Below are 15,492 nucleotides of genomic sequence, written 5' to 3'. Positions count from 1 at the left end.
TAAAAGAAATGATGAAATAATAGCTTACCAAAGTTAAAAACGAAAAATCATTTTCTTTCTTCCACCAGTTAGGTCAGTTGTAAATGTGTATGTCTCAGGTCCCAGTACATTGAGCCCAGTCCCAAAAAAGATTCTATGTGTTTTTTCCCTGATCTGTGGTAACTAATAGAGTACCAAAAACATAATCTATAGGAGTGAAAATGACATTTTTAGATTCAGTGATTGTTTAGCCCTTATCTCTACTGCTGAGGAACAGCGGTTTTTTCTGTTTGTTGAACTTTTCACTTAGTGTAGGGAAACTGAAAGTAAATCATTGTAAAGATTAAGACAGAGAATGAGGAGGAGGAGGAAGGTTCTGAGCATGGGTGGGAAGAAGGGTACAGTGGGAAGTTTCACCGTGTTCCTAAATCTGTAAAAGAAATAAATGTTTACCTTAAAAAATTTTTAAAATTACAGAAATAACAGAATTAGAAGTCACAAACTCACTGAAGCATTTTTTTGCTCATTTCATTGTAAGAAAGCTATGTTTGGAAACTGCATGAATAATGAGTTAAATTTGCTGACTCATGCTCTAGTATATTAAAGTCTTCTTTAAAAAAAAGAAAACCTGGATACTTTTGGTAATCTGAGGTACAAAATTCTGCAGCTATTAAAACTGATCTGTTATAACCACACTCTACCATTCAGTGTTATAAGAAAAAATTTAGAATCAGAAGTCAGTTTTTGGAAATAGCACTCGAATCGTAAACCTTATCAAAAAATTAATTTCACTGATTACTAGAAAATACTTACATTTAAAACACTGGCTTTATTCAAATACTACCCATCTGTACATTTAAAAAACAAGCAGAACAGAAGTAAATGTTTTATTCTTCCAACTAAATTCCAGTACTACAAGGGCAATAAAACAATGATACACTGGGGGGTGGGGGAAATGCAGCAATAAACATTTGTTAAAAAGACCGATAGAATAAATAAAACTACCAAAAAAAAAAAAAAAAAAAAAGAATCATATAAACCCATTCTGAAACCCCAAGAAGTCCTGGAATACAGAAATGCCCTCCTCCTCCACTATGTCATAGGAAGCACTGTAGGCTATTTGCTTAATATTGTCCTGGGATTACATTCTAAATTATTAATAACTGGTTACAGCTTGGTTGTAGTGCACAATTAAAATCACACTAACTTCATCTGAAGTGTCATTCTACAGTTTTATTTACACAACCAGCAAAGGGCATGTTCTAGAACACCAGCTTTAATCCTTTTCAAACACATAAGAAGCCAAATTGTAAGGATACAACAAAATGAGGCCACTGGTATTAATACAGGTAGCCTAAGTCCACATCCAGGTGGTACTGACATCAGGGAAATTTCCAAAACCAGCTGCTGCTGCCTAAGAGTTGCCACTGACGAAAGCTTGAAATAACCTGTATTCACAGGGGGGTATTGGCATTGCTGCATGTCTGAATTGGGACCTCCTGCAACAACTCCACAAGGAACAAGGCAGCCCACAAATGCAGAAAACGTGATTCATGAAACATCTAAAGGGGAAGACAAGGAAAAGTAGGTCAAAATCCAAACATCTTGAAAATAAAATTCAAACATTACAGACTATCATTCTGTAATACTGAAATACTTACAACTAGCAGGCTGTTCTCCATATCGTCGCATTATTTGATCATGGGTAAACTTCACAAATGCATCATATTGTTCTATAAATAAAGGAACATGTCGGTTACACAACTTGGAAAATACCTTAATATATTAGAGCCAAATAAACTCTGAAAAGTAAAACACAGTGAAACAATTCTGACACTTCAATCAGTCATGTAAGTAGCAATAGTGTATCAAATAGGATGCAGATTTTCATCAGGAAACCCAGGTTTTAGTCAAATCATTTGACTGCATATACAGGTTGGGTGGGTTTTATTTCCTAACAGCTTAGAATGCCCACATCAGACTGGAGTGCCTGTGTTCTTATCTCATCTCTTCTCCATTCAAGCTTCCTGCTAATGCAGACCCTGGGAGGCAGCGGGTGACAGCTAAAAGTAGTTGGATGCCTGCCACCCATGTGGCAGATCTAGATTGAGTTCCTGGGTCTTGGCTTCAGCAAGGCCCAGCCCAGGTTGTTGCAGGATTTTGGATGGGTGGCAGGTCTCTATCAAGTCTCTTTCAAGTAAATAAAATAAAAATCTCAATGAGGGCTTGCAGTAATACCTATTTTGAAAGGTTTTTTTTGTTTTTGTTTTTGTTTTTTGTTTTGTTTTTGACAGGCAGTTAGTGAGAGAGACAGAGAGAAAGGTCTTCCTTTACCGTTGGTTCACCCTCCAATGGCACACTGCGCTGATCTGAAGCCTGTGCCAATCCGAAGCCAGGAGCTTCCTCCTGGTCTCCCATGCGGGTGGCAGGGCCCAAGCACTTGGGCCATCCTCCACTGCACTCCCGGGCCACAGCAGAGAGCTGGACTGGAAGAGGAGCAACCAGGACAGAATCCGGCGCCCCAACCGGGACTAGAATCTGGTGTGCCGGCGCTGCAGGGAGGTTTAGCCTATTGAGCTGTGGCGCCGGCCCTATTTTGAAAGTCTTAAGTGCTATACAAGTGGCAAGTTACTGCAAAAGTCAAAACAGCACCCCCAACCAAGGAAAAAAAAAAGAAATTCACCTATAACCTAATCAGAGCAGATAAAGATGTTATATGACTAAACAAATTCTCTTGCTTACATTAACATGTTGAATCAATTCCTTAAGTAAAATCTATGGCTGAAAATCAGGAAGAAATTCATTTACTATACTCATCCAAGTAATTCAGTGAAACTTGATAATTAAAACTGCGGCCAGCGCCGCGGCTCAATAGGCTAATCCTCTGCCTGCGGCACCGGCACACCGGGTTCTAGTCCTCCTGGTAGGGGTGCTGAGTTCTGTCCCGGTTGCCCCTCTTCTAGTCCAGCTCTCTGCTGTGGCCCGGGAAGGCAATGGAGGATGGCCCAAGTGCTTGGGCCCTGCACCCACATGGGAGACCAGGAGAAACACCTGGCTCCTGGCTTCGGATCAGCGCAGTGTGCCAGCCGCAGAGGCTATTGGAGGGTGAACCAATGGTAAAGGAAGACCTTTCTCTCTGTCTCTCTCACTGTCCACTCTGCCTGTTAAAAAAAAACAAAAAAAAAAAACAACCTGCAACTTGATACAGTGACAGGCAATTTGGTATTTCAAATGTCTAGATGATATAAAAGATACACGGTCCCAAAATCTACAAATAAGTGAACAGCCAAATTCAGTGTTTTGCAGACGATACATACATCAAAAGAAAAGTCTACATGACTAGCAAATACTCCTTTAAGTCACTAAAGTGCGCCATCAGCTACAAGAACTTTGACTTCCTTTCTTGAACTGAAATTTTCTGGATCTTAGAAAACACTGTACTGGTGTATAGGAAGGGTAGTTAGCTGATATAAAAAGTATGCAATTCTTACAATAAGTTTCTAGACTTATTTCATACCTGCAAGTTTTGTGTTCAATATTTCTTCATACTCTTCTCGTACTTTCTCTTCACGTTCTTTCAACAAACGTTCACAGATCATTCCAACCTGCCGTAGGGTAAATAAGGGCTGTTCTTTTTTTAATGGTGAGGATGTTGCAGATGATGTCCCTATATAGAACATGGAAAAAAAACAGCACCTAATTTAGTCATGAAAGCATCTTCTAACTAAAGAGGTTTCAATGTTGATTATTATATAAATGGAAGGTAACTGCTATCATAAGAAATACTTTGCTAAGAAATTTACTAAAATTAAGAACTGCTTTTGATGGCTTTTTTCAGCAAGAAATTTCAACTTACCGACTTTAAATAGTCCCTTTCTCTGTTTTTTTAAAAAATGATGATTTGCAAACTGCTCTAACAACAGGTACTAAAAACAGATACAGGATCAAAAAAAAAAAAAAAACCCCAACAACTACTACTTTATGACTCTAAATAGGACAAGTGTGTGAAAGTATACATATACTTTGTGAAATAATTATGGGAAATCCAATGGCAGTGTTCAACCACAGCAAGGTATATCTGTACCTAAAAAAGAAGTACATGCTATGTTGTTCATTTAAAAAAAAAAAAAAAAAAAACAACCCTCAGGCACCCAGATCATGGTTGCTACACTACATTCACTTTGGGAATATTATTTATGTTTCTTTGGTTACTGGGAATTCAAGTGGTGACTATTCATTTTATAGCATTTTTTTTAAGATAACATGCATTACTTTTAGAATTTAAAAAAAATGGGAAAGTGTTGTGGCGTAGTAGCTCAGGCCTCCACCTGCGTGCCAGCATCCCGGCTTTTCCACTTCTGATCCAGCTCCCTGCTGGTGGAAGATAACCCAGATGCTTGGGAGTCTGCACCCATATGGGAGACCCAAAAGCAGCTCTTGGCTCCTGGCTTCAGATCAGCCTAGCTCTGACCTTTGCGGCCATTTGGGGAATGAACCAGAGATTCAAGACTTCTTTCTAACTCTGCCTCTCAAATGAGAGCAGGGGAGGGGAGATTGTAGAGAGAAAAACAGGAGCTTAAGTAACTAATGGCATTTAGGATTAAGCTTTTCCCATAACAGAATTATTACCTGGTGAGCCTGGTCCACTGAGAAGAAATGCATGTGGTTGTGCATCAGAACTACAACATGGATCTGTCTGTTGGAAATTAGTTTCTAAATGTCTTCTCTTCTGCATGCGTTTATACTCCTGTTTTATGTTGTACAAGATTTGTTCTAAAAAAAAAAAAGTTAAAATTGGGCTTTTAAGGTAAAAACTTTCAAGTTAAAAAAGAGGTAGACTTTCCAATAGTTATTTAGTAGAACCAATCTTCCCCGTAAATTCTCTTCAAGTAACATTCATAAAAACCAACATTCTGGAAGAAATCATATCAGCATAAATAGGAGCACTTTACCAGAAATGTCACATATATACCACCTGAATTCAACTATTCAGTATCATTTCTGTAAGTTTTTCATTCAAACAGGGAATCTGACATCAAACATCTACCTATTTACTCAAGATTCCTAGCCCCGAAGTTTATTTATTTATCATACATAGAACTAACACACTAACAGGCTTTTTTCTAAACCCATAAGTAATCAGAAAGGGAAGAGTATGTATATTCAAACACACCAGCAAGATGTGACAGGTCAAAAGAACAAAGACAGAAGATAAAAATGGCTACCAGCCATTAATATTAAGTTCAGCAGAACCCAAGAATATTACAGCATTAATAGCAAAGCATTCTGAATCCTGGGTTTTTGGGAAACCCTCATGCGAAGTGGCACAGAGCAGGTCCTCTCAAAAAAATAACCGCTACACCACAGTGCAATTATGCTTAAACACAGCCGTTGCAACGGGGGATAAAATTATATCCAACATATCCTTCAGACCTGGTATGATTCATTTAGAAAGATTTTCCAATTTAAAATAGTTAACATGGCTGGCGCCGCGGCTCAATAGGTTAATCCTCCACATAGCAGCGCCGGCACACTGGGTTCTAGTCCGGTCGGGGCACCGGATTCTTTCCCGGTTGCCTCTCTTCCAAGCCAGCTGTCTGCTGTGGCCCGGGAAGGCAGTGGAGGATGGCCCAAGTGCTTGGGCCCTGCACCCCTTGGGAGACCAGGAGAAGCACCTGGCTCCTGCCTTTGGATCAGCACGGTGCGCCGGCCGCAGTGTGCCAGCCGTGGCAGCCATTGGAGGGTGAACCAACAGCAAAGGAAGACCTTTCTCTCTGTCTCTCTCTCTCACTATCCACTCTGCCTGCCAAAAAAAAAAATAAAATAGAATAAAATAAAATAGTTAACATTAGGTCTCTCCCCCCAAATCCCTAAGGTTCCTTCCTGTCCAGACTTTTCTCACTACCTCAATAACTCCCAAATTAATAGGTTATCTATCTGAAAATTAATCCAAGAAGTTTACTAATCCCAATGGAAAGTGAGATTAAACAAAAAGTAGCAGTAAGATTTGTAAGTACAGTTGCATGCTGCCTCACAGGGACATGCTGTGATAAATGTACCATTTGCTGGTTTTGTTGTGCAATCACAAAGTGCGCTTACACAAACTAAGATAACTTAAGATGTCACAAGGTACTGTGATCTTTTGAATCTACTCTTGTACATGCTCATCACTGACCAAAACAGCATGAGACAGTACATTACTGTGTAAGAGTATAAATTTTTCAACAGTGATGCATTAAAGAACTGAAAATGCAACTGAAGATTAAAGACTTGTGTGTGATAAGGTTTTTTAAAATTTGAAACTGGTTTTGTTAGATTTTTTACTCTCTTCTCACTTTATATTATATCCCCAGAAAACAAACCTTAAGCACTTTTGAGAAACTCCCAAAAGAACATAAATCAGTCCCTTGAACATTTTAATTCTGCCAACTTCATTATAACTGAAAAAAAAAAAAAAAAAATCGCAAAGTATGTCCCATTTAAATACTTTTTGTTATGTAAACAAACCTGTTTTGTATAAAAACCACAAATTGGAATGACTTACAGGATGGTTGTGTTTAGAGTACTTTCATGTATTAAGCTTTTTTCAGAATATTAACATTTGTTTAATGTTAGTCATTTTTAATTTTTCCATTTATTTGACTAGTTTGCAATTTAAAGAGGCTGCTAGTGTTTGATATAAATGGGTTCCTAATATTCAGAGGTATGCAATAAAACTAATACATCCTGTATCAACCAGGGCAATCACAAATATCTTTATATCAGTAACTATATTCTAAATGGTTTTAAAGGCAATGATCCTTAAATCTCTGGTAGGCAGCAAACTCCTGGATTAATATACAGTAAAACTTCTTTAAAATTTAGTTTTATAAACCTCCAAACAAGATATAATCTACAAATGACAAAATCCACTAATTTAAAAGTGTGATGCAGTGAATTCTGACTGCATATGTGCAGTCTCAGAACCATCAGAATCATGATAAAGAACTTTCTATCATTCCCAAAAAGTCTCCCATGTTCTTTTGCAGTTAATTTACCACTATGACCAAACACCTCCATCCACCAACACTCATGTCCTATTAATGTAGTCTCCCTTAAAAACCCACTGGCTCCACCATCTGGACTTCAACCAACCACAGATCAAAAATATTCAGGGAAGAAAGTGCACCTGTACTAAACAGGCGTAAGTATTTATGGCAGTGGTCATCATTAATTAAAGAATAAAATTTAATAACTATTTACATAGTATATTTTATATATTGTATGTGCATTGCTTATATGCAAGCATTAGACCTTTTTCTTTAAGGGACTGAGATATCTGTGAATCTTGGTACAGGAAGGAGGGCTGGAACCCATTCCCCACAAAGGACAACTGTACTTTGTGCAATTTTGCCTTTTCTAGAATTTCAGGTAAATAGACCAATTAAGAGTATGGAATGGTGTCTGAAATTCTTTCACTCAGCAAAATGTTCTTGAGATTCATATTATGTTCTATGAATTAGTAACTCCTCCCTTTTAATTGATTAGTATACCATTGTGTTTTGTCCCCCACCCCCCCACCCCCAGACATTTCATCCATCCATTCTCACAGTATCAACCTTTCGACTGTTTCCCACAAATATTCAGGTACAAGTTTTTGGGTAGAGAGTTTCATTTCCCTTGGATAAATACCCCAGAGTGGGACTAAACTGCCCAATCACACGGCAACTGAAGGGTGGTTTTAATTTTTAAAAAACTCAGAGTGACCTCATCATTTTGTATTCCTACCAACAATATATTGTATTAAGAGTTCCAGCTGCTCCACATCTTTGCCAACACTTGATACTGTCAGTTAAAGAGCTGAAGAATTTTGAATGTTATTGCCTGCACTGCTTTTCACATCTAATATGATGCAACTATGTCATCTAAGCTGCACTCTGCCCTCAGATGTTCTAATACTGGTAACATGTGATCAACAATGGTATGCAGTGAATAGCCAAATTTAACTCAGCCAAGATCTCAGCAGTAAAAGTAGCAAGCAGCTAACTGCAAGCCTCAAGCTCAGCTTATTTCAGGTCAGGGATTATAAACTGTTTTGAGGCTGGTACTTCAAGAAATTCCCCCAAATTCAATATTCTCACATTGCTGAACTCAATCTAGGTATGTGCGTGACTTAAGCTGCTGCCATACCAGCTGAAGAAAGGCCTTCCATACACCAATAGGCTTAATAAAGGTTATATCTACTTGGTCTTAGTTGTATCAAGCAATCCTTATCAGACTAGCAAGAACACTTTATTCCAAGCACATGTAACATCTGACATTGTATGGCCAATACAATTTACTTGTCTGTTAAAAAGGTCAAATACAGCTGCACTTGCATTATCATTTACATAATACAGTTTTAATCAGATAGCCTTTGCATATACTTTATGAAGCATCGACTGAATTTGCAATCAATGAGAATAAAACATGCATAAATAAGCTATCTGCCTGCATATACCCCTTTAAAAATCTTAAAAACTTCCGCCTAGCGGCGCCGGCACACCAGGTTCTAGTCCCGGTCGGGGAGCCGGATTCTGTCCCAGTTGCCCCTCTTCCAGGCCAGCTCTCTGCTGTGGCCAGGGAGTGCAGTGGAGGATGGCCCAAGTGCTTGGGCCCTGCACCCCATGGGAGACCAGGATAAGCACCTGGCTCCTGGCTTCGGATCAGCGCAGTGCGCCGGCCGTGGCAACCTTTGGAGGGTGAACCAATGGCAAAAGGAAGACCTTTCTCTCTGTCTCTCTCTCTCACTGTCCACTCTGCCTGTCAAAAAAAAAAAAAACAAAACAAAACAAAAAAAAAAAAACAAAAAACAAAAAAAATCTTAAAAACTACATTAGTCATCTATCATAAAATTAAATGAAAGTCACTAGAAAATTCTGTGACTCACGGCATTTTCATTCCCAAATCTAGTAAATGCCACTAACATTGCTAATAAAGTTCTCCTTAGCAAGTAGGTGAAATGAAGGAGCCAGCACATATCCTGTGAAGTTTTTTTTTAAAAAAACAAATTAGGAAAACATGAAAAGAAAAAGCTTCTTTTTAGTTGTTCACTAATTACTGAAAACACTGTTACTGGGCACAATGAATGGAAAACAATATATACAGGAAAAATTAGCTTTGGTACTTAAAGAAAAACAAGGCAGCAAAAAGCTCTGCATTGATAATAAGATAAATAGCATCAAAGGAGAGTGAGAGAAAGAACATGAAATTAGAACTAAAAATGTGTTTAAAGGAAGAACAAATAAAAGAATATTTAGGATCCATAAGATAAACTACATATCTACTATGTGAAACTCAACTTTGGTTGCAGACCCATAATGCTTTACTGTTTTCCTACTTGACATCAGTTTAGATCAAACATTAAGGTTTCGGGCCGGCGGCGCGGCTCACTGGGCTAATCCTCCGCCTTGCGGCGCCGGCACACCGGGTTCTAGTCCCGGTTGCCCCTCTTCCAGGCCAGCTCTCTGCTATGGCCCGGGAGTGCAGTGGAGGATGGCCCGAGTACTTGGGCCCTGCACCCCATGGGAGACCAGGAGAAGCACCTGGCTCCTGCCATCGGATCAGCGCGGTGCGCCGGCCGCAGCACGCCAGCCGCGGCGGCCATTGGAGGGTGAACCAACAGCAAAAGGAAGACCTTTCTCTCTGTCTCTCTCTCACTGTCCACTCTGCCTGTCAAAAATAAATAAATAAATAAGGTTTCGTAAACAGTTTTAGGTATTAGGAGATCCTCTGTTATCACTTTAAGTTATTTATTTCTCTATGGAGTATCTCTGAACTTTAAGTGAAAGTGCACCTAAACAGAAATCCTAAACTGTGGGATTAAAAAAAGAAACCAGTTAAAAGATTGCCAGTTCTAGCAGGAATATAACCTGTCATAACCAGTAAGATGTGAAACTAAGAAACTATTCCCAATATAAGAAATCTAGATTTCTGAACAACATACTAGCCACTGCCATGTCTACTTTCTAAATCAAAATACAATTGGGAGTTGCTATGGAGAACTATCTTTGTAAATCAGCGATTTTTTCCAAGGATCATCTGTTCTGAACCTGAAGATTTTATATTCCCCTTGAAGGAATCTTGAGGAAAATGTTCTTATCTAGCCAATAGCTATTTGACTAAAAAGAATGACTTGATGCTACTTTAAAAATTCACTTTGAAACTACTGCTATATCAAAGGGACCTAGGACCAATTCTAATACAAGATAGGCAAGGTAGAACAACTACAGTTTTAATGTCTATATGGCTTAGCATGAATGCCAATAAGCATAATACCACAACACATAATTATATACACTTTAAGGTGTTATCTAGAGTAACCTAAAGTATTCATTTATTACCTTATAGGAGAAAGAAAAATTAAGATCACTATAGAAGGTCAAATTCCATTATTTCACTGGTGCTATTTAAGTCATTGATCACTTATTTGAAATAAATGACTCAAATTTCTGAAAACCCTGCACTAAGTAAAAATTTTACAATTATCTGCACAATGTTATTTCACTAATGCAGAATCCAAAGACAGCCAGAAGCTGGATGCTCTCTGATAACTACTTAAGTTATGTACCTCTAATATATACTTTTACACTAAGGGATAAGTTAAACCCTGTTGTTTTTGTTCTGTAACTCTTAACTAATCATAATTATCTTCTCAAATAACTTTCAAGATGCAAAAGTAGATAGCAGTAACAAAAATACAGTAAATAGAGGAGGGAGAAATTTAACTGTCCAAAGCTAAAACCCCAAATGTGCTTGTTACAGGAAACATTTGGTTCCAAGGTAAGAGGTCCAACTCTTATTCCAGTTAACCAGCCATGCAGGAAATTTATACTTACCTCCAGGTTTTAATAAATCAAGATACTTATTTCAAATTAGTTTTCGTTGGTAATAAAGAACCAGTGAAATGAGAGAAGCTGACCTTGAAGTAATTATAGTTTTCCTTCCTCCTGTAGGAAGAATGTCCCTTAGACAGTAAAGTATTATATGATATAAATTTAAAACTTAAGTCACTTTGTAAAACCCATGAAAGCAGATTCCTTGAGGATTCTAGGGCAGCACAATCAGACTGAAATAAAAGTACGCTTCCTATAATAACTTACTAGGGCACAAAAAAAAAAATTTTAAAAAAAAGCAAACATGCACACAAAAACTGCTTTACCATACCTGGAAACCAGAATTTGCAAACTGATGACCAACAGCCAAATCAAGCACTAGGACATGTTTTGCCTGAATATATTTTTAACATTAAGTATGAATTTGTGGGCCGTATTTAAAATACAGGTGACTTAACTTAAATAATATGACTTCTGACTATAATTTTACAAAGAAAACTGCACTATGCTGCAAAACTCAGCTGAAGAAGAGTGGTCAAATTTAAGAGCTTCTACAATTTTATTGCACACATAAATCACCTAGAATGTTAAAATGTAGATTCTGAGAGGCAGACATATTCTGCTTCTCTAATGAGGCGATACTGCTGACCAGCAGCAAGGTTAGAATTCACTAGTTCCCACCTAACTTACTTCACTCATTTATATTACTTGTCTGGAACTTGGGGTATTTTAAGTTTCTAGTCCCTAATGAAAATAGTAACTTTCTTATTGTGGCGATTCTAAAATGTGGTCGAAGGGCTGGTGTCGTGGATATCAGGTTAAGCCACTGCCTGTGATGCTGGCATCTCATACAAGCACCAGTTCAAATCCTGGCTGCTCAACTTCCAACCCAGTTCCCTGATCATGAGCCTGGGAAAGCAAGAGAATATGGTCCACCCACATTATAGAACCGGATGAAGCGTCTGGCTCCTGGTTTCAGCCTGGCCCAGCTCTGGCTGTTGCAGCCATCTGGGGAATAAGCCAGCAGATGGAAGATCTCTCCCTTGACCCCTTCTCTCTGTAATTCTTTCAAATAAAATAAGCAGATCTTAAAACACTAAAAAGGGGAAGAGCATCAATTTACTGTTAGACATGGTAGAGAACAGGAGATGAGGGGAACAGGCATTAACAGCTAAGTACTATAAGTACATAAATTAATATTGGCACACTCACCTAGATGACTTCTGTAGTTCTAAATCAGACACACCCTTCCTTAACAGGAAAATTACTCTGGAATTTAACTTGATTGGAATTACTTAGGTGATTCATTACATAATATTAACCTATAAACACTGATTCTTGGGGCTGGCACTGTGGCACAGTGGGTTAATCCTCTGTATGCAGTGCCGCATTCCATATGGGCTCCAGGTTCTAGTTCCAAATTGGAGTAAAGCAAACCAGCAGAAGACCTTTCTGTCTCTCCCTCTCACTGCCTGTAACTCTACTTCTCAAATAAATAAATAAAATCTTTAAACACTTATTATTTCATGTCTCCTAAAATACTTTAAAAAAAATGTATATTTATTTATTTGAAAGAGTTACACAGGGAGAGGAGAGGCAGAGAGAGAGAGAGAGAGAGAGAGAGAGGGAGGGAGGGAGGGAGGGAGGGAGGGAGGGAGGGAGGGAGGTCTTCCATCTGGTGGTTCACTCCCCAATTGGCTACAACGGCCAGAGCTGTGCCAATCCGAAGCCAGGAGCCAGAAGCTTCTTCCAGGTCTCCCATGTGGGTGCAGGGGCCCAAGCATTTGGGCTATCTTCCACTGCTTTCCCAGGCCACACTAGAGAGCTGGATCAGGAAGTGGAGCAGCCGGGACTTGAACCAGCACCCATATGTGATGCCGGCACTGCAGAGGGCGGCTTTACCCACTACGCCCCAGTGCTGGCCCCTAAAATACCTTTTTTAAAAAAAATCTTTTAAGTTATACAAGTTTCATGTATTTCATATACAAATTTAGGAACATAGTGACACTCTTCCCCCCAGTCTCCCTCTTGCCCCCATGCTTCATCCCTTCCTCCTCCTCCCTTATATTCCCACTCTTAATTTTTACAAATAGCTGTTTTCAGTTTAGTAGAAGAGGTCAACAAATAGTGTGAAGAAAATAAAAGAAACAACAAAAACACTGTTCCATGGAAGAGACAAGGGCTACAAACAATCATCAAATCCCAAAATGTCTATATCACTCCAAAACATTATATTTTAGGTACTCTATTAGTTACCTCAGATCAGGGAAAACATGGTATCTGTCTTTTTTGAGACTGGCTTATTTCACTAAGTATAATGTTTTCCTGTAGTGTCCATCTTGTTGCAAAAGACAGGATTTAATTTTTATAGTTGAGTAGTACTCCATAATGTATATATACATACCATAATTTCTTTATCTAGTCAAAACCCTAAAATACTTTCTAAAAAAGAAATTCATAATGATGTGATAAACAAATGCATTTACTTTTCTATTATGACTCTTTTAGAATTAAGACCACTGCTCATGGGCCAGTGCCGTGGCTCACTTGGCTAATCCTCTGCCTGCGGCACCGGAATCCCATATGGGCCCCAGGTTCTAGTCCCAGTTGGTCCTCTTCAGTCCAGCTCTCTGCTGTGGCCCGGGAAGGCAGTGGAGGATGGCCCAAGTGCTTGAAGCACCTGGCTCCTGGCTTTGGATCGGCATAGCTCCGGCCGTAGAGGCCATTTGGGGGGTGAACCAACGGAAGGAAGACCTTTCTCTATCTGTCTCTCCCTCTCACTGTAACTCTGTCAAATAAATTAAAAATCTTAAAAAAAAAAAAAGACTATACTGCTCACACCAAAAGGCAATAAATTACAAGCCTACAAACATTTTTGCTTATCCTATGTATTCTGTAAGTTATGTATTTCATATATATATTTCAGATATACAAAGTCAAGATTTCACAGAAATTCTAACTTCTAGCGATTGAGGGCCTACTGGGAAGGCCTACTGAAAATACAACAAAGGGTCCACATTCCCATGGCTGGAATTAACTAAAGATACAGATTAGCTAAACTAAACATATAAATTAGAGCATTGCCCAAGTGGAAACTAAGTCTAGTAGCATTACGTTGACTGCTTGGGGAGCTATTAAATCAGAGAGGCGAGGAGCTGAACCTAGTACTAAAGAACCCCAAAAAGCATAACCACCACATGAAGGCAGAAAGAGCAGCCAGAAAAATGGTGGGGGGGGGGCAATAAATGGGATCACAGAAAAAAAAAAAAAGTATTTCAAAAAGGGATGTGTCAGCAGAGTGAATGCTTTAAGAAGTCATTAAGGAAGACCGAGTGCCATGAAGTCACTGGTGATTTGACAAGACCTAAGGCACAAATACATTAGGAGTTAAGAATTGAACAAATGGAAACACTATTTGAAAGAGCTATGAATGTGGATTTGAAAATGCAAGCATCTAGGAGACAGCTTAAGGAAATGAGGATGTTTTATTTATTTATTCCCTAAAGGGAGGCCTGAGAATATTTAAAACCGAAAGGAAAGATCTAGTTGATAGAAAAAAAGAAGACACATTAAAAAGTGCCATTTGAGGTTCCCTATCATGAGTTTCCAGCACTCACAGGCAGAAAATGTTCTTATAATACTCATAACAATCTCAGAAAGCAGTTACTACTGTCATCACTGCACATTTTTGTAGATAAGGAAAATGAAGCTGTACTTCAGTCTTTTGAAAGGTCATACATCCAGAACATAGACCTGACTTCAGGGTCCAAGCTCTTAACATCTATCAACCTCTCCATCAGTGTAAAAGAGTACTTTAAAAGTTCATGGGGGCTGGCGCTGTGGTGCAGCAGGTTAAAGCCCTAGCCTGAAGTGCCGGCATCCCATGTGGACGCAGATTCTAGTCCCAGCTGCTCCTCTTCCCATCCAGCTCTCAGATAAGGCCTGGGAAAGCATTAGAAGATGGCCCAAGTACTGCACCCACATGGGAGACCTGGAAGAAGCTCCTGGCTCTGGATTGGCGCAGCTCCAGCCGTTGTGGCCATCTTCTGGGAAGTGAACCAGCGGATGGAAGACCTCTCTCTGTCTCTACCTCTCTCTGTAACTATGTCTTTAAAATAAGAATAAATAAAATCTTTAGTTCATGGAAAATAGAATTAAACAGATGAATACAGGGGCTAATGCTGTGTCGTAGGCTAAGCCTCAGGCTGCCACACTGGCAGAAAGAGCAGCCAGTTCATGTCTCCTGATCCTGTTCCAATGCAGCTCTCTCTGCCTATGGCCTTGGAGAGCAGTGGAAGATGTCCTATAGTCCTTGGGTCTCTGCACCCACATGGGAGACCTGGAAGAAGCTCCGGGCTCCTGGCTTCAGATAGCCCAGCTCCAGGCATTATGGACATTTGGGGAGTGAACCAGTGGATGAAGAACTTTCTGTCTCTCCCTCTGTTTGTTGCTCTACCTCTCAAATCAATAGTCTTGAATCAATAGTCTTGAAAAAAAAAAAAAAAAGTATGAATTGATTCTGATGCAAAGAACATTTTTTAAAGGATTTATTTGAAAAGCAGAGTTACACAGAGAGATCATCCATCTTCTGGTTCACTCCCCCAAAAGGCCACAAAGGCTATGGCTGGGCCACGCCAAAGCCAGGATCCTAGAACTCCAT

General features: G+C 39.3%; 2 protein-coding genes across 9 annotated transcripts in view; one reads left to right on the top strand and one right to left on the bottom strand.

Annotated features, from left to right (window-relative positions):
* The window catches only part of ORC3 (origin recognition complex subunit 3), a 95,249-nt gene that overhangs the window by 74,936 nt on the left and 4,821 nt on the right, over positions 1-15,492 (top strand). The window contains exon 20 of one of the 5 annotated variants that reach the window (XM_051854485.3): positions 457-1,009. The exons of the other annotated variants lie outside the window; for them this stretch is intronic. Coding sequence (XP_051710445.3) covers positions 457-583 — 127 coding nt within the window. The 3' untranslated portion in view covers positions 584-1,009. Of the gene's footprint in view, positions 1-456; positions 1,010-15,492 lie in introns of those variants that run through there. 5 annotated transcript variants of the gene reach the window in all.
* AKIRIN2 (akirin 2) overlaps positions 789-15,492 on the bottom strand; it is a 30,034-nt gene continuing 15,330 nt past the window's right edge. For all 4 annotated transcript variants that reach the window (XM_089332925.1, XM_089332926.1, XM_089332927.1 and 1 more), the window contains exons 2-5: positions 4,609-4,752; positions 3,497-3,646; positions 1,641-1,712; positions 789-1,541 (exon numbers count right to left, since the gene is read on the bottom strand). In XM_089332925.1, the coding sequence (XP_089189051.1) occupies positions 1,531-1,541; positions 1,641-1,712; positions 3,497-3,646; positions 4,609-4,752 (377 nt within the window). In that variant the 3' untranslated portion in view covers positions 789-1,530. The remainder of the gene's footprint in view (positions 1,542-1,640; positions 1,713-3,496; positions 3,647-4,608; positions 4,753-15,492) is intronic.

Source organism: Oryctolagus cuniculus, chromosome 5 (assembly GCF_051225735.1).
Source record: "Oryctolagus cuniculus isolate XC-2025 breed Fujian yellow rabbit chromosome 5, ASM5122573v1, whole genome shotgun sequence".
Taxonomy (NCBI): domain Eukaryota; kingdom Metazoa; phylum Chordata; class Mammalia; order Lagomorpha; family Leporidae; genus Oryctolagus; species Oryctolagus cuniculus.
Note: the sequence above shows the minus strand (reverse complement) of the source record. Positions and strands in the feature narration are given on the sequence as shown.